The sequence below is a fragment of the Scylla paramamosain genome, chromosome 10, assembly GCF_035594125.1.
Source record: "Scylla paramamosain isolate STU-SP2022 chromosome 10, ASM3559412v1, whole genome shotgun sequence".
In the NCBI taxonomy this organism is placed as follows: Eukaryota; Metazoa; Arthropoda; class Malacostraca; order Decapoda; family Portunidae; genus Scylla; species Scylla paramamosain.
Genome location: NC_087160.1, coordinates 22,094,543 through 22,120,481, shown reverse-complemented (window position 1 = coordinate 22,120,481; position 25,939 = coordinate 22,094,543). Strand labels below are relative to the sequence as shown.

At 40.7% G+C, this 25,939-nt stretch overlaps 1 protein-coding gene across 1 annotated transcript in view; it reads right to left on the bottom strand.

The window, feature by feature from the left end:
* The window catches only part of LOC135104357 (sialin-like), a 28,011-nt gene extending 2,768 nt beyond the window's left edge, over positions 1-25,243 (bottom strand). The window contains exons 1-8 of the mRNA XM_064011673.1: positions 25,102-25,243; positions 6,147-6,359; positions 5,385-5,644; positions 4,591-4,824; positions 3,523-3,610; positions 1,593-1,819; positions 1,261-1,410; positions 723-855 (exon numbers count right to left, since the gene is read on the bottom strand). Coding sequence (XP_063867743.1) covers positions 723-855; positions 1,261-1,410; positions 1,593-1,819; positions 3,523-3,610; positions 4,591-4,824; positions 5,385-5,644; positions 6,147-6,270 — 1,216 coding nt within the window. The 5' untranslated portion in view covers positions 6,271-6,359; positions 25,102-25,243. The remainder of the gene's footprint in view (positions 1-722; positions 856-1,260; positions 1,411-1,592; positions 1,820-3,522; positions 3,611-4,590; positions 4,825-5,384; positions 5,645-6,146; positions 6,360-25,101) is intronic.
* Between the last annotated feature and the right edge of the window lie 696 nt (positions 25,244-25,939).

Here is a 25,939-nt window from a genome sequence, read left to right as displayed (position 1 = left end):
TGTAGGGAGAGAAATAATTGGGTTAGATCGCTTTTGTAATGAAGAAGATGGGTTTAAATGGCTTTTGTGATGGGAAAGATGGATTTAAATATTTTTTGTGATGGAAGGATGGATTTAAATGGCTTTTGTGACTGAGAAGATGGATTTCAGTGGCTTTTTGGAACTTTAAAGGTGAGTTTTAGATTGTTTTTTGTAGTTCGTTTTGACTTGGTAGATAAGTTTAGAAGTGCAAAATATTGACGAATACAAGAACAAGGACATAATAACAATAATTATAATAATAATAATAATAATAATAATAATAATAATAATAATAATAATAATAATAATAATAATAATAATAATAATAATAATAATAAAACATAGTGAATGAAGAATGCCAAAAAGAAGAGATTATATATCACTTCATTGTAAGAGGGACTCTGGCTAAGCTAAAAAAAAAAAAAAAAAAAAAAAAGTAGAAAAAAGGCCTACTGAGTTCCTAAAAAAGAGGGGCAAGAAGTATTGAACAAAATTAAAGAAGTGTCTTGAAACCCTCCCTCTTGAAAGAGTTCAAATCATAGGTAGGGCGAAATACAGAAGCAGGCAGAGAGTTTCAATTTACCAGTAAAAGGGATGAAGAATTGTGAATACGAGAGAATAACATAACTTCCCATCTCACATAAATAACACCACCGTTATCACCCACCACACCACCACCAACACCACCCACACTCACTCACCCAGCGCCATAGAAAGCCTGCGGATGGCAATGAGGGAGATCTTGTTGGCAGCAGTAAGGCGGTCCATGAGGGAGCCCCACACGTACCCCCACAGCCACATCACCAGGAAGGGCATGGCTGACATAAGGCCGTTCTGTGGGTCAGTGAAAATGTTAATGAGTGGTTTGGGTTTAGGAAAGGAGGAGGTAGGTTGGTGTAACTTTGTGAGGCCTTGGGTTGAATGCATGAATCTGATATTTGAAGAGGAAGGAGGAGAAGAAGGAGGAAGAAGAGAAGAAGAGAGAAAAAAAGAAAGAGAAGAAAGAAAGAAAATAAAGAGAAAGAAAGAAATTAAGAAAGAAAAGAAAGAAAAGGGGAGATTAAAAGAATGAAGGAATGAAAGAAAGGAAGTCGTATAACAAACGAAAAAGTTAGTCTAATTTTCCACTTATTTCTATCAACACCTCATTTATTCTAGACCAACCTAACAAAACATATCATCTCTCAATCTAGTTCCGTTCACTACTACGTTACAAACAGAGCAAGCCTAAGTACTCACCTCGCTCATGTCAAAGTGCTGGATGTTCTTGAGGTACGTGGGCAGCTCGGTGAGAAGTGTGTAGAAGCCGAAGTCATAACCCAGAGCGCCGACCACCAGGGCCCAGAAAGGCAAGGAGAGCACGATTTCCTTCTTCGGGAGGGGAACCACCTGAAGGAGACGATGGTTAGTCATGTTTTGAGAGAAGATGGGAAGGTATAGTAAATGCTATGAAGTTTTTGTAGCAATGTGTTGCCTCATGAAGAGTGATGTAAAGACGTTTACGTATATGTGAACTTTGTAAATAGTTAAAAAGGTGTTTTTGTGTCTCCGTCTCTCTGTCTCTCTCTCACCTCGGCACTCTTGATATCTTTCTCGAAGGATTGGATGTGCATCAGTTCCTTGGTGGAAATTCTTGGGTGAATCTCGGGACGGTTGTGCACGAGTAGGAACCAAGCCAGACCCCACACCACACTCAGGGTCCCGAAGAGGTAGAAGGCGGAGGACCAACCTCCCAGAAAGTCGGAGGAACACAGCCACCCGCCGATCGGAAGGCAAAGCACGGTGCCGAGAGGGAAGCCTGAGGGAGGAGGAACACAAGGTTAGAATCACGATCCTCTCCTACGTTATCTGACCTTCGTCTGTCATTACCCATGGATAGGTATTGATTTGCTTGTACTCTAGTAGACCTTTCTGTATTTTTTATATCTGCATTCATTGTACCCACACCAGCTCTCTCTCTCTCTCTCTCTCTCTCTCTCTCTCTCTCTCTCTCTCTCTCTCTCTCTCTCTCTCTCTCTCTCTCTCTCTCTCTCCTCTCTCTCTCTCTCTCTCTCTCTCTCCTCTCTCTCTCTCCTCTCTCTCTCTCTCTCTCTCTCTCTCTCTCTCTCTCTCTCTCTCTCTCTCTCTCTCTCTCTCTCTCTCTCTCTCTCTCTCTCTCTCTCTCTCTCTCTCTCTCTCTCTCTCTTGTGTACAATGACATTTTGCATCTTCTCTACTCTTCCTCAGTTATGTGCCGGATGAGGACTACAATTCTAGAACTTGTCCCCTTTACTACTATTCTTCACTCTCCTTCCTCTCCTCCTCCTCCTCCTCCTCCTCCTCCTCCTCTTCCTCCTCCTTCTCCTCCTCCTCCTCCTCCTTCTCCTCCTTCTCCTCCTCCTCCTCTTTCTGCTCTGTTTCCTTCCTTCCTAAGCCAAATGCTGAGTGAGGGCAGGAATTCTAGGGCTTCCCATTTCCTCCTCCTCCTTCTCCTCCTCCTCTTCCTCTTCCTCTTCCTCTTCCTCCTCCTCATACTCCTACTCCTCCTCCTCTTCCTCCTCTTCCTCCTCCTCCTTCTTAACTTACATGCAGTGCGAGGGTTTGAATTCTGGAACAACCCTCCTACACTTCCTCCTTCTCCTCCCGTTTCTTCTTCTCCTCTCCTTCCTCCTTCTCCTCCCTTTCCCTCCCCCTCCTCCTCCTTCTCCGCCTATTCCCCTCCAGTATTGACCAGGGCTGACCATGAGACTAATGACGTCACAGTGTTTCCCGCCTGTGCGACGTCAACAAGTAGGGATTTTATGACACGAGGCTACACGTCACGCCCGCTCTCACGTTTCCAGGCAAATGTGACGTCAGAGCTCCGTGTTCCGTGCTCGGGTTTCATGAGTACGTTTTTGCACCCAAGTAGACGATAATTAAGGGGATGATATGCTAACCCAACTATTATTATTATTATTATTATTATTATTATTATTATTATTATTATTATTATTATTATTTTTATTGCGTAGAAGGTTAGAGAATAGTAAAATAAGAGTGAGAGAACTTGGACAGGGAAGATACAGGACTAGATGAACAGGTGATGTGTAAAGGTTTTGATTGGATAGAGAGAAGTAAACAGAGTTGTTGATACGAAGAAGTGGAGGAAGGTACGTAGAAGTGTTGTCTTGCAGTGGAATCATAGAGAAGGAAGAGGGGAAGACGGAGGAAAATTATTACAAGGAATATAAAAAAAGAAAGACGAACAGCAACAAACCTTTAGGTCCTTACTAGGCTGTTTGTATAACTATCCTACACGAACTACTAGCAGGAGAGACAGGATAGCAAAGTAGGCACAGGAAGAGGAGGAAGAGGAGAAGGAGGAGGAGGAGGAGGAGGAGGAGGAGAAGGAGTGGGAGGTTGTGATGAAAATCTTTATTACGTTACTTGTATCACACCTGCTTTCTTCCTCCGCCTAATTCAGCAAACCAGTCATGATATTATCGTTACTGTTCCTCGTTCATGTGTTGCTCTGCTCACCTGAGTAAACAATGGTGTTGTACCTGCTCCTTTCCAGTGGCGGGACCCACGTGGCAATCATGGAGTTGATGGCAGGGAACACCACCCCCTGCAAGGAGACGCCACGGTTCACTAACACATACGAGGCACACAAAGGAGGAGAACTAAAAAAAAGAGTACTAATATATGACTAATGTGTAAGGAAGGATTATCATGTATAGTTGTATAGATAATGCCTGGTGATATTGCGTATGTACAGTATGTTTTGCTATGTACATGTTATCTATGTACGTGTCTTTGCTGAATACGCTAGAAATATGTCCACTTGAAACACACACACACACACACACACACACACACACCAGTTTAATTCCCAGCAGGTCTTGTTTTATAGTCATTACTAACACGAACATTCTTCCTTTTTTTTACTGTTCTTTGGCTCACTACACGAAAACCAAATAGCTGCATGAGGAGCAATAGTATATATCGCGGACTTGAGGTGCTATGCTACTACTGCAACACTTCACTCACCACCAGGGAACAGAATAACAGCAGTACACCGGAGAACATTGGAAAAAAGTGGCAGCGAGTGATGAAATACGGCATGGCGGAACCGTAGAGTTTGCGCAAGCCTCTCACGCTACGCAACTTACTCGTTGCTGAAGACGTATAACCTATTTTTTTATTGAACATTGTGGTCATCTTTCTAGATCATTTACCTTCCGTCACTCATCTCCCCTCAAAAAATAAGGACAATAAACGAAGAAAATATGTAATAATAATAAAAAGAAATGAAAGAAAATAATTGTTGCTTCATTCATCATACGAGTATATGAGAGAGAGAGAGAGAGAGAGAGAGAGAGAGAGAGAGAGAGAGAGAGAGAGAGAGAGAGAGAGAGAGAGAGAGAGAGAGAGGAATAGACAGCGAGAAAGAGAGAAAATCAGAAGACGAGAAAGAGAAAACCAAAACAAAACAAAACAAAACAAAACAAAACAAAACCGAAAGAAAACACAAGAAAACACCGCAATCAAATCAATAACTACCGAATCGAGCTAAAAAAACAAACAAAAAAACAAAAGCAGACTTACCTGAACTGTGCCAAGAAAGAATCTGACGGCGATAAGAAGTTCGGTGGAGGTTCTGGCGCTGATTGGAGTGATGAGAGTGAGTCCAGCGGAGAGCACGATGCCTCCGCCAAACACAAGCTTGCCTCCTAAATACTCCGCCGCCCGACCTCCTGGGATGTTGGTGAAGGCGTAACCCCAAAAGAAGGAGCCCAAGATGAGTCCCTGGATCGTCTCGTCCCAATCAAATTCTCCTTCCTGCAGGATAGAAGGCATCGAAGTGGTGATGAGGTCTCGGTGTGCAAGAATAGAAAAAAAAAAAAAAAACAAGTGGGTAAGAACAGACAAATCAGAACATGAAGAAAATAAGTATAAGAAATGAAGAAAGGAGAACAAAGATAAAAATGGCAGGAATAAGAGGAAAAGAAGAACAAAACAGGAAGAAAAACAGGGACTAGAATAAGGAATTTAAACAAAAGAAAGAGTGTGAAAAATAACATGAATAAAAAAACAAGAAGAACAAGGAAAAATCGAAGTGGTGATTGGAGGTTTCAGTGCAAGGGAATAGAAAAAAACAAAACAAGGAGAACAAGAAGAATAATGGCAGTAACAAGAAGAAAAAAAGATAACAGAAAAAAGACAAAATGAAGAAATTGAACAAAAACAAGGAGAGATAGAAACTTGAAAAAATAAGAGCAGAAAAAAAAAACAGCCAATAAGCAATTAAAAAAACATCAAAATCCAACACAATCAGCACCATCATCACCACCACCAACAAAAAGATCAAGAATAAGAAGAGAGAAGAGAGAACAACTCACCACAGCAGTCTTTCCGGAGGTGCTGTTGATGCCGTGCCTGGTGTCCGGGCATGTATTAGACAGATCCTCAGCCTCCTCAGTGAAGTTCCCGTCCTCACCGTGACCGTGATGCGCCCTCGTGCCCACCATAGCCACTATAGCGATGGAAAGCACCACACGCATAGCATACATGAGCGCAATGCCGGACAGAGCCAGCAGAGCAAAGGTGTAGCGGACTTGCCAGCAGCTATCCGCCACACGCTCCCTGACGGTGCCATCAGCTGGAACACAGAGGAGCAGATACCGTGACTATGTGTGTGAATATAGATACCTTTTTAATTTACCTATATATATATATTAAGTAGTGAGGATATGTATTAGTGACTGGAATGATAAGTACTATGAGAAAAAAAGAAAAAAAAGAGGGGAAGAATGACTAGAAAAAAAAGGAAGGAGAGCAGGATGAAGGAGGAGGAGAAGTAAGTACGAAGATAAAGATAATGATAAAGAACAGGAGAACATGAAGGCAGATAAAGATCAGAGCGAGGAATAACCGGAAAAAATTAAACAACAATGACGAAGACAATAATAGCAGAAATAAAAAAAAAAAAAACCAAGCACTAAAATAAGAAGCAAGAGCAGAAGAAACGCAACGAAACAAAAAGGTCACTGACGCCAACGAAAACGAGAACGGCAGAGAACCAGGGAGGAAGAAGAGAAGGGGACATTAAAGCATATGTCCATCGCCCGTTGAGTACCGCTCGCCACCTCTCTGCTACGCACCTTTCCTAGGCTGGCGAGGCTCCGCGATGGTCCCGTCAAAGTTGATAAGTAGAGACTTGGAGTGGGTATCCGGCGCTGAGTCCTGGGGAGACTGTGCGCCTGCCGAGTCCATGCTGGGGGACATAATAGTGGTAGCAGCCGTCTGTAGTAGTGATGGTGGTTGTTGTTGTTGTTGTGGTGGTAGTTGTGGTAGTCGAGGTTGTCAATTTGTTACTGTGGAAAGAAGAAAAGGAAAATTAATAATATGAACGATGAATGTAAAGATGAATGGCGGTGGTGGTGGTGATGATGGTGGTGATATGATGATGATGCAACAACAACAACAACAACAACAACAACAACAACAACAACAACAACAACAACAACAACAACAACAGTAACGTCGCTATCGCCAACACCAGATGACGAAGAAGAAAAAAACAAGAACAAGAAGGAAAAACAAGGTGAAGAACACCCCCGCCATCACTACCACCACCACCACCAACAACAACAACAAAAGAACCCAAGACATAACTACAACATAAAACAAAAAAAAATGAAACGGTAAGTTTGACGTACGTAAGTAGCCTGATAAAACCCAACAGTATCACAACTATTATTTCCTTCTCTCCCCCACCACTCATACCCACCCAGTTCCCACACCTCCATCCAAACCGGCAACACATGTGCATTCTTAGAAGAGATGCCATCAGAGAGAGAGAGAGAGAGAGAGAGAGAGAGAGAGAGAGAGAGAGAGAGAGAGAGAGAGAGAGAGAGAGAGAGAGAGAGAGAGAGAGAGAGAGAGAGAGAGAGAGAGAGAGACGTCTGGCACGAATCCGGTACAAACCAGATATAACCAGGCGGCTGGGGAGAGCGAGAGAGAGCAAGAGAAAGAGAGAGAGAGAGAGAGAGAGAGAGAGGGAGAGGCGGGAGAGAGTGCTGGAGGGGGAGCGGGGAGAGGGAGAGGGAGAGTGTGTGACGTTGCAAGATAGCGCGGGGCCGAGAGAATGAAAACAATTAATGGTCTGCTTTCACCCTCCTCCTTCTGCGCCTTCGCCTGTCGTGTCCTAAATTACTGCTTCATTTTCGTAACGCGAGAAACTAGGCTGTATTTTGAAGCTCCTGTTACAGAATGAGAAGTTTTCGTTTACAGTCAATAACTCCCCCCCATCTCTCTCTCTCTCTCTCTCTCTCTCTCTCTCTCTCTCTCTCTCTCTCTCTCTCTCTCTCTCTCTCTCTCTCTCTCTCTCTCTACTATATTTGTCCCGTTGGCCTTAGTTTGAGTGAATGCCACGGGGCGTACAAGCATGATCATCGACTTTCCTCCTCCTCTTCCTTCTCCCTCTCTTCCTCCATCTCTTCCTCTCATTCACTTGTTCTCTCACCACATTCCTTCACTTCCTTTATTTCAATTCTTCCTTTCCTCATCTTTCCATCCTACTATTCCCTCAGCTTCTCTCTCTCTCTCTCTCTCTCTCTCTCTCTCTCTCTCTCTCTCTCTCTCTCTCTCTCTCTCTCTCTCTCTCTCTCTCTCTCTCTCTCTCTCTCTCTCTCTCAATACGTGCCTCTCAACGTGACTTTCCCCTCATCCTCCTTTTTTTTTTCTGTCTCTTCACCCCCCTACCTCTCATTACTTATCTTTAATTCCCTATCCCCGTCAACTCTCTCTCTCTCTCTCTCTCTCTCTCTCTCTCTCTCTCTCTCTCTCTCTCTCTCTCTCTCTCTCTCTCTCTCTCTCTCTCTCTCTCTCTCTCTCTCTCTGTGTGTGTGTGTGTGTGTGTGTGTGTGTGCATATTAGTGATAAGATTAGGGAATTCTCATCTTAAATCACCAATTTTTTTTCTTCCTTGGTACATATTAATAAGGAGGAGGAGGAGGAGAAGGAGGAGGAGGAGGAGGAGGAGGAGGGAGGAGGAGGAGGAGAGGAGGAGGAGGAGGAGGAAAACGAGGGACGAAGACAAGGACATAGAGAAGGAGAAGAATAATGACAACAACAATAAAGACAAGAAAAAAAAAAACTATGACAAAATGAAGGATAAGGGAGAATATTGTGGTAGGACGAAGGACACAACTAAGGGCAGAATGAGGGTAAGTAAAAGTACAGACAACAGTTTTCCTCTGAACCTTATGTTAGCATCAACTTTAAGGCAGCCGAGCACAACTGGAAAACTGTGATATGCGTTGCGGTGAGTGAAAGAAAAACGAATGGCAAAGTAATATGTGTAGTTTTTTTTTTTTTTTTCATTTTAGTGCTACGTCTATTGTAATTTAACTTTAATGTGAAAGAGAACACATGCTAGGTTGCTTTGAAGATTGAACTAAAGAATATACATAAGAAATACATATGTTATTTTATTTATTTATTTTTTTCTTTTCAGTGTTTTATATCTTAAATTTAACTGTGATTATGTGACATACACACTATTTGCAGTTCCCAACGTTAAAATTTAGGTTAAAATTGAACAGTTAAAAGAAAGTATTGATTAAAATGTACTTCATGCTTTTTCTCTTCTTTTTTTCTATTTTCTTTAAGTTCAATCGTTAATTAGTTTCCTGGACTTCAAGCCAATAAAGGAGACATGAATTGTTAATGCGGTTATTGTTGAGTCTTATTCATTATTTATCACAAATTAAAACATACCGTAATATCGAAACACGAAATATAATTAACAACTACCATAATTATTTCTAAAGATACAGTGCAAGAGTTCAATTTGAATGAACAGATGGAGTAGAGAGAGAGATAAATAAACGATCGTCCCTTTATTTAACACGTTTTAGGACAAGAAAAAGTGCCTGATTATCGAAAAAAAAAAGCCTAGCTATAAAAGAATTCAACATTTTTAAGGTTACTGAACTTAGCAGGTGGCAAGGAGCTGTGAAAAGGAAAAAGGCGAAGAAGAGCTGAGTAACATATTCCTTAAACACACCGCTGTGCTTCCCCTCAGTGCGTAGTAGTTTAAAAATAGAAGGAACCAGCATTTATTTTCTCTTAACACTTGTACCGTCAGAAGAACTACAAATTAACAGAGCGTAGCAACTTTACATTGATATTCCCAGGAACTCTTCATCTTGTGTTTCTTGAAAAGCGCAGTTCTGGTTTTTGCGTGTGTGCGTGTGTGCGTGTGTGTGTGTGTGTGTGTGTGTGTGTGTGTGTGTGTGTGTGTGTGTGTGTGTGTGTGTGTGTGTGAGGGACAGGAGATACGGGCGTGGCTGGCATGGGGATAGTGTGGTGAAGAGATGAGTTATCATGGAGATAGGGTGGCTTGTGGATGGGATGCCGTGTGGATTGGTTAGCATGTGGAAGGGACGGCGTGTGGATGGGATGGCGTGTGGATAGGTTAGCGTGTGGGTGGGATGGCGTGCGAATGGGCTAGAGTGGTGATGGGGTGGCGAGGAGCTGCGTATGGTGAGCTGGGGAGGCGTGCCACTGATCAATAAGCCGCAGATGAACGAGAAGTGTAGTACTCTGGGTAAACTTTGGATGATGCTTGCGTGCCAGGATCGATTTTACGTTGAATGTTGTGAAGAGAGGAGGAGGAGGAGGAGGAGGAGGAGGAGGAGGAGGAGGAGGAGGAGAGTGACGAGGACTTGAGGAGGAACAAAATATGAAGGAAGAAGATAAGAAGACTTTGAGATCGGTATCATTAAGAGCGTGTGATTCTTTTGAGGAGCTGCAACAAAAGTAGATAGAGAAGAAGTAGGAGGAGAAGGGAGAGATAACATGAAGGAGGAAGATGAGCAGGCCGCGAGAGATCGATAGTCTTCAAAGAGTCTGACTCCCGCGATCGAAGAGGCCACGAACACACGGAGGAGGATACTAAACAAGGCAAGACTTTGAGAACACTTGGCACCAAGTCTCCAGCGCCGGTCCCTGAATCGCCCCCACCCGTCACATTGCTTACATACTCACGTAACGTTTGCCTTACTGTGTTCCTTGTTAAACTGTCAGCATTTAAAAGAAGGGAATAATGAAACATGCTGATTATTTAACCGTTTTAGCGCTGATTTTTTTTTTTTTTTTTCATAACAGTAAAAAAGGTTTGTAATGTTTTCAGTCGATGAGATTTCGGTTTTAGTTTTTATTTTGTTTTATCATTAATTGTGATAACCTCGTGAAAAGCTATACTACTACTACTACTACTACTACTACTACTACTACTACTACTACTACTACTACTGCTGCTGCTGCTGTTGTTGCTGCTGCTGCTGCTGCTGCTGCTGCTGCTGCTGCTACTATAATGTATCAAAAAGTTTCTTCCTGTTTATTTCTTGAATATTTTTTTCTACTTTTCTTCTGTTTCGTGTTTCTTAGAATTTCACTTCAACGTGTTAACCTACTGATAGATTATGTTGCTTCACTGGTTTTATTTCGTCAAAACTATATTGCAGTCTTTATAATTAACTTATTGATTTGATATTCTGATATAACTGTCATGTGGCGCGGCTCATAAGTAAAACTAAATCTCAGCCAGAGGTACACTAATCATAGAGAAGCTTATGATATACGATTGCATTTTAGCGTGATAGCAGCAGTAAAACTACATAGCACTTGGTTATTGTACAAATGTGGACGTTTAATTGAATATTATAAAATAATATATAAATATTGTTTTTGTAACGAGCAGTATTACTTTAGATTTAACTTCATATTTTGTTTATCTCTCAGTTTCTATATTTAGTTATATTTTCTATCATTTCATCGTGTATGTTGTGTTGATTTGGATCTATTTCAGTCACATTTTTGGGGACGATGGTTAGCAACGACTTTACATTTGTATAGTTCTGTCTTCCCAAAATGACTTTTTTTTTTTTCGTTTCTCTTTGAATTCTATTTAAAGCTTCTTTTCTATTCCTCAATCGTCTATATTATGTTGATTTCCTGCTGTTTCTCTTCCTAACTTTTGGCAAAAGGAAACGTTTAGGAGCGACTTGTTTACATATTAACTCCCCACAGTTAGTCCTTCATTTCCTTCTCGTGAATTTCCAGGTATTTTTTTTTTCTCTTCACTACTCTTTAATACTGTGTCGATTATTTTGCATTGCTCATTCGAACTTTGGCAAGGGATAAGTTTAGCAACTAGCCTTTTTTTTTTTTTTTAGCACTATAAATAGTTCCCCCTTTTCAAGAATATTTCCCTTTTCCTTCTTGCATGAATTTCTAACCAATCATTTTAACTTTGTCGCTGTTACCTGCTGCCATCATCTCAATTTTCACTTTCTATAAGTCTTTCCCTTTTCCTTCTTGCATGAATTCCTAGCCAAACATTTTTTTTCTTTGTCGCTGTTGTTTGCATTCTGTCCCACTTTCTACCAGTCTCTCGCTTTTCCTTCTTACACAAATGCCTAAGTAATCATGGTTCCTTTATCTCTGTTGCTTGTATTATATTCCCTCACGTTCTATGCTACGGTGCTTTGCTTGTACTACCTCACTGTTTTATGTTGTGTGCTCCTATCACCTTACTTTCTATTTCATGTTGCTTTGCTCCTGCTACCTCACGTTCCACACTATTGCTTTGCTTCTTTTGGCGAGGAAGATGTTTCAGCAACGACTTGGTTCTCGTCACCGTAAATAATTATCATCATTGCCAAGGCCTTCACAATGGATGCACTAAGAGCGCACGCAGACCAAATGTCACTGCCGCCTGCCGCCTCTCCTTGTAGTGTGTCCAGGATGGCAAACACGGCGGGGGCAACGACTTGAGGGAGGCGGAAGAGCGGCACCGGAATAAAAAAAGAAAAAAAAAAAGGAGGGACATAAGGAAGCATCAAGGGGTCTTTCCTGGAGCGCTCAAGAGGAGTCAAAAAGGGAGCAGAATTCGAACACGTGCCATCTGCTACCCAAGGATTTTGTTTGCCGCTGGAAGGTTGTTGAGAGGTTTTAGCACAAGGAGCATTAAAGACTAGTAGGTAGGGCTTAATGGAATCGTGGAGTGTTAGTGTGGTATTTCAGAAGTTAAAGAAAAATGTTGGAGTATTTAGAAGATTAGAAAGTGTTTGGGTGTTCCTAAGAGATAGTATATAGACTCAAAAAATTATTAAATAGTATTAGATAGATTTATAATGCCTTAAGGAAGTGTTAAGAAGAAGTAAACGAGATAAAGAATCATAAAGTACAACCGAATAGCATTGTATAACACTTAGTAAGAATCAGAACGGATTAAACGACTCCAGAAACTATCAGAGAGTGTTAGATACTTTTATAAGACGATCGGAGGTTTCTAAGAAGCACTCAAAAGTTCAAGAGACATTAAAGAGCATTCGGTAGACTTAGAAAGAACCAGGAAATATCAGAGTGGCATCAGTGGTCACTAATGGTGGACACGTGGCACAAAGAGGCGTCGCGAGGGACTTAAGGGTAATTAGAGACATAGGGAGACAGTCACGTGTGTGTTGGAAGAGTGTCAGGGAACGTAGGTGAGGCGTAGCACGGGGACAGACATATGTGGGTACTACAAAAGTAAGGTGTGCGGGAAGTCACGTGCGAACCTCCCATCTCTCGGGTTTGAGGTCCTTGAGGAAGAAAAAAAAAAGGACACACACACACACACACACACACACACACACACACACATGGATATATAGATAAATACACACATAGATAGGTAGGTAGATAGATAGGTTGATAGATGAATAGATAGACTACTAAAGAGATAGAAAGATAAATAAATAAATAGATAGTTATATAGATTGATAGATAACTAGATAGATAGGTAGGTAGGAAGGTAGATAGACAGATAGATAGATAGATAGATAGATAGATAGATAGATAGATAGATAGATAGACAGATCGATATAGATAGATAGATAAACAGATACAAATAGATAGATAGATAAGTAAATAGGCAGATAGATAGATAGATAGAGAGAGAGAGACAACTAGATAGTCATATAGATACATAAATAAATATATAGATAGGTAGATAAATCAATAGACAGACAGATAGATAGACAAACAGACAGATAATGCACTAACCATAGCATTACAAAAACATCACATATAAACCACGAATGAATGTAAAAAATAATGAAGAAAACTATAATCTATTAAAATTTCATGAAAACTCAGAGAGAGAGAGAGAGAGAGAGAGAGAGAGAGAGAGAGAGAGAGAGAGAGAGAGAGAGAGAGAATATTTTTTGTGTTGTCGGTGGAGTCACGTTGTTGGCATCGATGTTGTGTCTGTGTGCGTCGAAATGAGTCAGGGAAGGTGTGTGTGTGTGTGTGTGTGTGTGTGTGTGTGTGTGTGTGTGTGTGTGTGTGTGCAGCGTTCCTACCTATTTACACCACCAGTCCTTGCCACGATGCTCTACCCCGATGTTTGTGGTCGGAGGCGAAGGGCAAACACATGGGCGGCTTAAGCAGTGTTGTTTTGGTCGCAGCAAATTGTCACTCAGACATGTAAAAGTTCGGAAAGTCGCATCTTCAAAAGACGAGAAAGATAACGATCCTCTTTTGAGTATAGGCAATATACTCCAAATGAAAAGGAAAATAAAGGGACGAAATTTTTTATTTTTTTTTTTATTTTATCACTTTTTTAGATATGAGAAGAGCTCTTGAAATTATTTAAAAATTTCGCAAATTTGTATCTTCAAAAGGCGAGGAAGATTTTTTTTTTCTTATTCATATGACCAGCGGTCTTAGGTAAAAAAAATAAGTAAATAAAAGTTTACATTCGTATCTTCAAAAAGCGACGAAGATATTTTTGTTTTTTTTTTTTGTAGATATGAAAAGTACATTTGTGGACATTAAAAGTTGACAAATTCGTATCTTCAAAAGAAAGGAAGGTAATGACAGTTTTCTTGATTATACCTAATGCACTTCAGGGGAAAATAACTTATTCTTATCTTAAAAACGCGATGAAGATAATGGCTTTTTATCATTATAATCAGTGTACATTAGGGCATTAAAAAGTTGACATATTCATATCTTGAAAAGACAAAGAAGATAACGACTTTTTTTTTTACTATCGCTAATGCACTTCAGGGGAAAATCTACTTAGTATTACCCTTAAGAGGCAAGATTTTTTTTTTTTTTACAATATATCTAAAACGTGTAAAAATAAGTATGCATTTTCGTAAATATAACTAATAAACTTAAATGGGGGGCATCTCAAAACAACAGTCTTTATAAATCTAGTCTGTCACCATTTGAGGACAAAACTCAAAAGTATTCCTATCTTGAAAAAAAATAAAAAAGAAAATAATGGGTCGTTCCTGCTTCTGGAATGCATGAAAGAAAATGAGATACGGCGTATACACGTAGAAAAATCATCCAAATAATACAATGATTTGCATACATTAATAATTTAAGTAAGGCGCTGGCGTATGTTTAGAAAGAATCTAACCTTTTAACTGCTATGGTGACCTTTTCTGTGAACATTCAGGACACTGTAATAAGGACATTTGCATGGAGACACAGAAAAGAAGACAAAGTATTCTGTTTGTCTTTTCTGTACTGCAGAACATTTAAAAGACTAGCACAAAACAATATGCCCTAAAAGTTGTAGGAGGTTATAAGGAAAAATTTGTTCAGCAGTGAATGAGTTAAGTAAGACTGTGATATAAATATGAACACTCTAAGTAAGGTATTGAAGTATGTGTAGAAGGAATTTAAGTAGAATTGTGGTATAGACATGAATGATCTAAGCAAGGTATTAGCAGCGTACATGAACAACTTAAACTAGTGACATCAGTGCGTAGTAGACAGTGTCTTTCCGTCTAGGCTGCTTGATTTGGAAGGCTAAAAGCATTCCCGTCCTTGTCAGTTATTCAAGGTGAGGGCCGTACGCAGGATGTTTTTAAGAAGCTGAAGGCTGAATAGGAAGGACTGCGATTGAATCAAGCAGAGAATGTGATGGATGTGCGAGGAATACATGAAATATCTTTACTTTTCCATCCTGAAGTGAGCAAAGACTTGACTTGCAGTGGGCATCTGCACCCGGATGCCTCTATATATACCTGACGCCCTTGAAAACGTGCATGAACGACGAGTGAGACGTGGTAGTAGTTGGCATGTCATGGAGACGCTGGTGACGGCAGGTGGTGTGTATATCTGATGGCCACTAACTTTGGCCCTTCTAATGAAGTATAATCACAAACCTATCTAATTCTAAGGTCTAAACTTAACTTATCTTAACCTTAACTGAATTTGAACTTAACCTAATTCGTTCTAATATGATCCAAACTAAAATCTAAGTGCATTTTCCTCGATTTATAGTTTATAGCACCTTTTAGCGGAACGTTATTTTGAATTAGGGCTTTCATGCATTCTAATTCGTCCTTATCTTGCCTAAATTATAATCTATGGGCCATTTCCCACGATTTCTCGAAGCATTGTTTTGAATTAGGGGTTTCAAGCGTATATCTTCAGGTGTTTGCATAAGACTGACGAGTTTCTACTATAGTCGAAAGCCATAAGTAGCTGCCTCGCGTGGAAGGAACTTAACTCAACCTAACCTGGGCTGGAAAAGGGAGCACATATCCTTAGATTCCATAAATTCTCAGCTAAGAGGAACATGAACCACGGGATGAGGAAAAAAGGGGAGGCCGTAGAGTGCAAAACATGACGTGATGGTGGTGGTGGTGGTGGTGGTGGTGACGGTGGTGGTGGTACAAGCATTCCCGTTACTTTAAGCACTGCGTCACTGCACCACCACCACCACTACCACCACCACCACCACCACCAACACCACCAACACCACCACCTTACCTAAGTGTTCCCATGAGGTGATTTGTTCGTGACTGAAGTGCAAAAACTGGCAATAAGTAAGTGAATGGCTGGAACAAAACACACAAAGACTATCTACGTGCTTAGATGTAGAATTATCAATAACTAGTACTATTTCTGAGCGACCGAAAATGAATTGCTTGTCACAAAACTCTTCTATTTTGCTCGTTTGTCTCTAGAGGAAGTTTCGTGCAATGACCTCTTTTATTTTTATTAGATTATGGTCCCGGCCAAATGTCCTCTGTTACCTGAACGCGAATTTCAAAATAAACAAGGCAAGAAATTACTTTTCGTTAAACTCTTCTATTTTACTTGTTTGTCTCCAGAGAAAGTTCCGTGCAATGGCCTTGTTTATTTTGATCAGATTATGGACCCGGCCAGATTCCCTTTGTTATCTAAAAGCGAACATTAAGGTAAACAAGGCATGCGTAATAACGCTCCCATCATCACCAGGGGTCGCATTCCCAAGCGTGGCAGCGTCTTATCTCGAGCACTCTTAACTCTACTGGAAGTCGCTCGGATTTTTGAGGATGTTTTCGTGATTCTGTTGCTACGCTAACTGTACACTATCATTACGGAAAACATCATATTTTTTGAGGATGTTTTCATGGTTCTAGTGATACTTCAACAATAACTATACACCATTAATGAAAAAAAAAAAAAAACATTTATATAAACTTAACTAATAGCATGTAGGGTGTTTTGAAAATCGTCACCTCCATAAACAGTATTTTTTTTTTTTTCCATGTTTTCGGGAAATCGAGATGAGAAACTGATCTTTCTTATCATATCAAGATTGAGGCAAATTTAAAACAACTCACGCCCCGGACAGAACACAGCAACACAACACAAGAGGAGCGCCGAGTGATAAAGAATACCTTAAAATTACTTACACAACTTGTGTATGACAGTGAAGAGATATTCCTTACAAGAAAACAAACCGTTTCAAAACGCAGACCTAAAATAAAACAGGCGGGAAGACTCGCGGCGAAGACAGGGTACAGCTCCACCTTTTACGAGGATATAATGAACGTCAAGCAGATGGCGGCGAGCACTAAGATCTGACTCTCTCTCTCTCTCTCTCTCTCTCTCTCTCTCTCTCTCTCTCTCTCTCTCTCTTGGCGACCACGACTGTCATATTACGATCGTCTTATAAGCACTATAAAAAGATAATAGATAAAATAAGCAAATAAATAAATACATAAATGAAATAATACAGATTAATAGATAACTAATATAAAATAGGTAAAATAGATAATACACAAATAAATAAATAAACAAATATATAAATAAGTAAATAAGTAAATAGAATAGTTCGCACAGACTCACACACAAGAACAGGAGCTTAATTTATATTTCTACGCTGCATTAAACATACAAAAGACTTCAAGTACAAATAGGGGTGGCTGAGAAAAAAATAAATAAATAAAATTATATGTGTGTGTATATATATATATATATATATATATATATATATATATATATATATATATATATATATATATATATATATATATATATATATATATATATATATATATATGTATATATATATATATATATATATATATATATATATATATATATATATATATATATATATATATATATATATATATATATATATATATATATATATATATGTATATATATATATATATAAAACAAGCAAGCAGAGAAAGTTTAAATAATGAGGAGTATGTGGGGAAGAGGATGCTGGAGGTGGATCTACTCGTACACTGCAGGAGAGAGGGAGGGAGAACTAAGTAAAGGTTTGTGAATGCAATGAAGAAAAGACGTGACTGAGGAAGACGCAGAAACCTGAGTGTGTTAGTTGATTCCTTGTGGCGATACCTAACGGAAGGAGCGGAAAGAAGAACAAGAGCAAGAACAAGAACAAGAAGAACAAGGAGAAAGAAAGAAAGAAAAAAAGAAAGAAAGAAAGAAAGAAGAATGAATGAAAATAGGAAAGAAAGAAAGAAAGAAAGAAAGAAGGAAAGAGAAGCAGAGATTAAGTGACCGGACGCCTGTGCCTGTGCCTGACGATGAATGAGGATGTGACGAGTGTACGCAGTGTAGTGTAGTGTTGCTTGGTGATGTGGGACAAACAGTACGAAGAGTCCAACTGTTACTCGAGAGTTTAGCTTTTAAAACGGTACTCCCTGACATGTCCCTTCTCCATGAGTCTTCCGTTTTCTTTTTTTTTTTCTCTCTCTGTCTTTTTCTCTTATTATCTAGCATTTATGCACTGTTCTCTTTGTTTCCTCAGTATCTTTCCTTTCAAACTGCGCACACCGGGTTTGGTTCTGCGCCCACCAGGTAAGTCATTTGTGTGGAGAGGAATACACAAGGAGGCCTACACGTGTACAAGTGTACAAGGAGACTACACTAAGCAGACGTGTAGTCTGCTTAGTACTCTCACCAACCACTTCATTGACTATAACTTGATGAATGAGTGTAGTGTCTCCATATGACCTCGCTACAGTGCCTTGAGGTTTGATTAATGCAGCGTCTCCTAGAGTGAATGTGCTCTCTCTCTCTCTCTCTCTCTCTCTCTCTCTCTCTCTCTCTCTCTCTCTCTCTCTGCGCAGTTAGTTCGTCAGAGTGGTTGACTAATGATCATAAACTCAAGTGACAACGTTCTGAAATCAATGTAGGGTTTTGGAAGTCCTCAATCACTACGTTTTATCATTGGTGATGTGAGCTCATGAATAACCTTCACCTTGAAACGAAGATAAATGCTTACGTTTATAGGACTTATATTGCATTAAAAGTTTATGGATAGTGTGGAATATTTAGTTGACGTTGATTTGAGGATGAGAGAGTAATAAAGACCAGTTCGCAGATGCATGAATGTCCTTGGCTACCCTATAATCAAAGAAAATTTCACTACGAAACTGAGAAGTCATGCACCGCGACAGCAGACAAAGTGAAAGAAAGAAAACCAGAGGAAAGCAAGAAAAATCAAAGTAAAAAAAAAAAAAAAAGGAAAACGACGAAAGCAAGAAAAATCTAAGTATAAAAAAAAACAAATACCAGACGAAAACAGGAAAAAATCCAGGTAAAAGGAAGCTAAACCAGATTGAAGAGAAAAAAAAAAGCAAGACGAATGTGTAAATATACAGATACGCTCAAGACAAGATCCTCAAGATAGAACAAGAAAAAAAATAGGAGAAAGTAAGATGAATATATAAATAAAGAAAAGACGATCAAAACAAGAACATCACGACCAAAAAAGAAGAGAAACATAGAGAGAGAGAGAGAGAGAGAGAGAGAGAGAGAGAGAGAGAGAGAGAGAGGAGAGAGAGAGAGGAGAGAGAGAGAGAGAGAGAGAGAGAGAGAGAGAGAGAGAGAGAGAGAGAGAGAGAGAGAGAGAGAACAGACCAGCTTGATAGGAGACAAATGAAAGATCATGAAACATCAGAAAATATTCCTGGCTTGCTGTTCATGTTGTTGCTGCTGCTCTAAAACATCTATCTATACCTGACTTTATGCCGCGTGCCTGGCGGGGTCAATGCCTGCAGGGTGTTGCCAGGGTAAGTGACAGAGACCTAACCCTCCCAGCCTTCCCCCCCGGCCTTCCCCTTGCCTTTCCCTCGCCTTTCGTATCTCCCTCGTGTGTTCAGAAGAGGAAGGAATGAAGACTGAATGTGAATGTGGTTGAGAGAATTTGTGTAGTGGATAGTGGCAGGGTGCAGAGAGAGAGAGAGAGAGAGAGAGAGAGAGAGAGAGAGAGAGAGAGAGAGAGAGAGAGAGAGAGAGAGAGAGAGAGAGAGAGAGAGAGAATATAACACACTACTCATAATGGAAAACTAAGTTAAAGTAAGAGGAACACAGGAAGTAAAAGATAACAGAATAAACAGGAAACCATACCAATGCCCTCCTCCTCCTCCTCCTCCTCCTCCTCCTCCTCCTCCTCCTCCTCCTCCTCCTCCTCCTCCTCCTCCTGCCACCTAAACCTAACCCTCGTCTCCGCCCCCTCCCCTCTCCTCGCCATAGACAGGTTTGCTGCAGTCACGCTCCCCGATCTTCACACCTGCAGGTTCTAAGACGCCGAAGTGGAGGATTATGAAGATTATTTACATACGCCACGAGACTTGGTGTTTAGTACTTGGTGTTTAGTACATTGCCACCCTGCGTTCGTTTATTCTGCCTCTAAAGGACAAGGGAGGTGAGGCTATGGTGCGGTGGCCTTGCGTAGAGGAGAGATCAGGAGTATGTGTGGAGGAGGAAGAGAGGAAGACCAAAGAGAAAGTTTTATGAATACAATGAAGGAAGATATAGATGCAAAAGAAAAACACGTAGACGATGTGAGGTGGAAGAAGGAAGAAGAGAGAAAATTACAGGGGATGTTTATGAATGCAGTGAAGGAAGACATACTGGCGATACATGTCACAAAAAAAAAAAAAAGGATGTAGAAGACGGAGCCTGAAGGAAGAGCAGCAGACTAAAGAAAGACATACGGGTGACAGATGTATAAGAAGAAGGCCCAGCAGATGAAGCAAGATGGAGAAGGCCTAAAGGAGGGCGGAAAAGTAAATAGAAAGCAAAAAAATAAAAAATCAAAAAAATCAAGACTGTTTATGAGTGCAATGAAGAAAGACATAATGATGGTGAATGTACAAGAATACGCAACAGACAGAATAACACGAAGACTGTTCATCCACTGTGGCTATGCAAGAACAAAAGAAGGCCCATAACGCAAACAGTCTAGAGAAAAGATTCTGCTTTTGAGACTGATCAATTATATATATATATATATATATATATATATATATATATATATATATATATATATATATATATATATATATATATATATATATATATATATATATATATATATATATATATATATATATATATATATATATATATATATATATATATATATATATATATATATATATATATATATATATATATATATATATATATATATATATATATATATATATATATATATATATATATATATATATATATATATATATAAAGATTCAAAGAGAGAGACAGAGAGAAAAGATAGAAGTTGAATCGCTACTCCTCTAAGTAAAAATTAATAAAGTATAATTATTAGAAGTTTAAAAGTGTAATTGGAAATATGGTATAAATTGCCCTATTAACTTCATTCTCTCTCTCTCTCTCTCTCTCTCTCTCTCTCTCTCTCTCTCTCTCTCTCTCTCTCTCTCTCTCTCTCTCTCTCTCTCTCTCTCTCTCTCTCTCTCTCTCTCAACCACACACACACACACACACACACACACACACACACACACACTATCAACCGTCACCCACCACTTACATATTGTTTTCTTTTTTACATTGTTTTACTTTGTCTATTGCCGTACCTCACAGCCACACGTGTTCCATCACCTAGTAAGTGTGAGTAACGGTCATGGATCACTTTTCCTTCCAATTACTCCTTCAACACCTTCGTGGCTTTATTTACTCATAGATACGCTGGTGTTAGTTGAGTTTTTCTATCCAGCTGTTATATGCTTGAGAGACTGGAGTTACAAGAGAGAGAGAGAGAGAGAGAGAGAGAGAGAGAGAGAGAGAGAGAGAGAGAGAGAGAGAGGAGAGAGAGAGAGAGAGAGAGAGAGAGAGAGAGAGAGAGAGAGAGAGAGAGAGAGAGAGAGAGAGAGAGAGAGAGAAACTAACGTACATAATGTTGCAAGGATCCACTATGACATATAAAAGGAACTAAGATAAGAAAGTAAAAACAATGATAAGATAACACAAGCATAACACAAACACATTTCTTCCACGCCACAACATCACAACGTCACAAAATTCCGCCTTTGAGCGTGAGAGTCTAAACATAACAGGATTTCACACTATACGGCTGACGGCTCCTAGTAACTTGACTATTTCTATCCCTCTCTGCGCTCCTCTGCACTTCTAGCCGCTTCATGCCCTTGCCCACTTGCCCTCCTGCCTACACAGTCCCTTCATCAGCGCATTTCCTTTCACCCTGACATCCCCTTGACCGTCCCACAAGCCCAGCATAGCACTCCACCACTCCTCCTCAGCTTCTACGCCTCCATAGCCTCCACGCAGTCTCGCCTTCCGCCCACAGTTGTCAAGGTGAATGCATTGCCTCACTCATTCTTAGCCAAGCAGCTGCGAAAGGAGAACAGCTGCATGCACGGCGCTGCCCACTAAGACGGACTCATATCATACTCCTTGTCAAGTTTCTCGTCACTCTCATACACAAACTGACTGGTATTTTTCGGAGATTTTTTGCCTAGATAAATTCTCTATCTAGCGGTGCAGGTGTTGGTCTAGTTGTTTTTTGTCCCGGATAGCGTGTGAGTGGTCTGAAATTCCCCTGTTTCTGACTAAATGAGAGTTATGGAGATAAGACCTTTTTTTTTCCTCGACTCCCCTAAAACGCAGAAAAATTACTTGAGCATCTTGTTCGTTAAAGCGATGACAATACTGACCTTACAAACATTCTGTCACTATAACGCATTGTTTTGGCGGACGTAAAACTACAACGGTACTGATTACTCACAACTGCAATCATTATATCCCACACCACTCGTCACCATAACCACCAGCTGTTCGCCATAGCCTTGTACACTGACAGATACTAACAACACACAATCACTAACAATACAACAGAGACACTGACCTCACATAACTTTTATCATCATAACACCACATTCATTTTCGCCCTTAATCTTTAGGGTGTCACCTCAGTGGGCGTTTTTTTTTTTTTTTTTATTGCCCTTGACCAATATATGAAAAAAATCTTCACAATATTGCGTGCTCACCTAGACGACCACCACAACACCGCACGAGCATTGAGCTTGATATAGATTGGCTCAAGAAGGCTCAAAAAGGAAGGAACTTAGCAAATTTTTTTAGCATTTTTTTTATTAGATTTTTGTTGCCCTTGGCCAGTATCCTTCCTACATAAAAATAAATAAAACGAGGCAAGTGTGCAAACAGATGCCGGTTAAATCAAAAAGGTTGGATAGGTTATGAATTTAATGGCAGTTAATAAGGTTTAAGTGCTCAGGAATTGCCTTTGCAGTCTCATTATATTCTCATGTACTTTTATTGCAATCTCACACACATTCGCCACCATAACTGTTGGTAACTCACTGAAATATTGCCTCTCTTTATGTATTACAGAGGAAGACATGAGGGCAAAATGAAATTCGGAAAAAAAAGTCTGCTAAAGGGGGAAAAAAAAAAAATCACGCTAAAGGGAACATGATGAAGGTATAAAAGGCTCGGTACAGGAAACAAAAAAAAAACTCGCTAAACGAATGAAAAATCACATTACAGAAAGAAGAAGATACGCTAAAAGGGAAAAAAAATATCCCTAAAATGTAAAAATAAATCCATAAAAAGAAAAAAAAAGATTACTATTGCAATGAAAAAACATACAAAAAACACACAAAAAAGCCCACCAAAACAACAAAAACACACTAAAAACAAGAAAACTCCCGAACGACAGAAATGAAGCACACTCAAGTCAACAAGGCACACTGACACTCAAAACAACAGCCACCGTAACCTAGTCCACGAACCAGTAGAATAGATACTGACCATGTACAATTACTTTCACAGCAACCTTGACACCTAAGCAGTCACACCACGTACAGGAATACTCTAATTCATCAACAGTACCTGCCACTCTCATCGGACACCACGTAGATGGTAAGGGGGTAAGAGTGTGCTAGTGAAAGACAAGTATACGACTACACCACTACAATTACGCATTCATGAAAGGACTTCCTGTTCTGTCATGTCTGCCTCTCAGTGCGTGTGTGTGATACATAGCGTGTTGAATGAAGGGTATGTCTTTTTTGGTTGTCATTTCTGTGCATGTGTGTGTGTGTGTGTGTGTGTGTTCAGAGATGGATATGATGCATTTTTTATTGTTATTTCTGCCTTAGTGCGTGTGTGTTAGTGCGTTCAGCGGAGGGTATGCATGATTCTATTGATTTGGTTTAATTTGAATAGTAAGCTGAGGTGTGTGAGTGAGGGGGAAGGTAATATATCCATTTGTTAATCTATCTGTGTAAATGTGTGCCTGTCTATCTACCTATAACGAAACAATAGCAAACTGCTGATCACAAATTCAACCAAGAATATAATCATGAATATACTATAGACTAAATAACAGTACTATTCTTCCTCATCCCCAATAAAATGTAGGAAAATTCTCAGCCATCTGTCATGTACACCCCCCAATTATCTTCACGAAGTCTGTAACAGCAAAGTCAAGTCTCAGCACTGCCTTAATTAGGTAAAGACGTCTTTCTCTCTCTCTTCACCGGAAAGTTTGCTTGTGTCGTAACTGGGTAAGCAAGAGATTTTCCTCACGCGTGGCCTTACGTCATAATTGGAGGGTTGGAGTACACACACACACACACACACACACACACACACACACACACACACACACACACACACACACACACACACACACACTTTAACGGCCAATAGCTTACCAAACCACACACGTCTAGTTACAGACAACATTGAGGCGACTTAAAATATTACTAGAACACAGGAAACAAGCTACACGAGAACAGGAGAGAGATAGACGAAAAGATACTCGTCTATGATAAGCAAAAACTAGAGTTATACACTGAAAAGAGTAGGAAGGAAGGGAGAGTAAAATAAACCACAGACACTATACATTTGGGAAGGAGGAGAGGGAGAGAAGGGAATGCAGACGCCAGAGGAGAGAGAAGTCAGTCGTGAACATCGTGTGGCGCGAAAAAAAAAAAAAAAAAAGAAGAGAAGAAGACCCACCCGAAAGTAAAATAAGCCAGAGAGGGAGGGAGAGAAGGGAATGGCAGTGGCCCGAGTTGAAGGAAATCAGAGTGGCGAACATCAACAAGTGTGGCGCGACAGTCAGGTGGTTGGAGCTAACTAAAGCTGTGGGAGTGATGCAGCCCTCACACTCCGGATGCTACGTCGCTCAGTACTCCCAGCACTTCAAGCCCGTACTCCCAAACGCGCTTCTCTCTCGTCAGAATTATTTTCAAAGACCATAAAGAAGAGTAGCTGCGTTCTCAATGGTGTTTTTCCCCTATGATGGTGTAGAATCCCTGTTAAACTGTCACTACAAGCATGAAAACACCCTTGAAGACTGATAACTTCCACTAAAGCCTGTTAAAAAGTAGTCGAGATCGAAAATGTTTAGGAATAATGGACCGACACACGAGGCGCCAAGTGACAGCCCCGTGGATGCTAAGTGTACAGGAGCTGGTGTCGCGTTACCTGATGAACGCAGAGTCCCTTGAGTTAAGAAGAGAGTAAGATGCTGAGCCGCGTGGCCTCAGCACGTGGAGAGGAGTGCGGGGCGCGCGTCTGCTCGCTGCAGCGTCCAGAGGTAAACAGAGGCACTGCGACGGCGGGTGTGGCGGCCTGCACTCCCTCTTGCCACGCGCACATGGCCAGCTCCCCCCGCACCCCAACACTCCCTCCCTCCCCCACGCCCACACCTCCAGCTAGACCCTCACTAGGACTATCAAATGCAAAAAAAAGCAAGGAATCACGCACATACCCCACGCCCCTCTCTGTCCTGGCCCGGCCTATGTCGTGACTCTGCCCCAACATTCATGACATAAGGAGGGCTCTCGTCAGTGCCAGTAAAGGACGGAATGATGAATGACAGACAACAATGAAAGACGCCCGGCCTCCTGCTACTGGATCATGAATGGGATGAATCAATCCACTTACTCGCACTGCTCTTACCCACTTACCGACATTCAGCGCGGAAGGAGGATGATAAACAGGCGTAGATTTTGTATACGGAATAGCGACTCACGGACAGCGGCGAGATCGATAGCGTGGGATATCGTGGCGGGCCGGAAGCACATGGATCGGGGATGCCTGTGTGGATGACGCAACCTCGCCACAGTGTTGAGTGTGAGGGAGAGAGAAAAGCAGGCCGGCGATTCCTCCACAGACACCCTCTCTCTCCCCACGCACATCTTTCACTCTCCCCCGGCTGACCTTGTCTCTCTCTCTCTCTCTCTCTCTCTCTCTCTCTCTCTCTCTCTCTCTCTCTCTCTCTCTCTCTGATGTTCTACATTTCTTCAACGGTGTGTGTGTG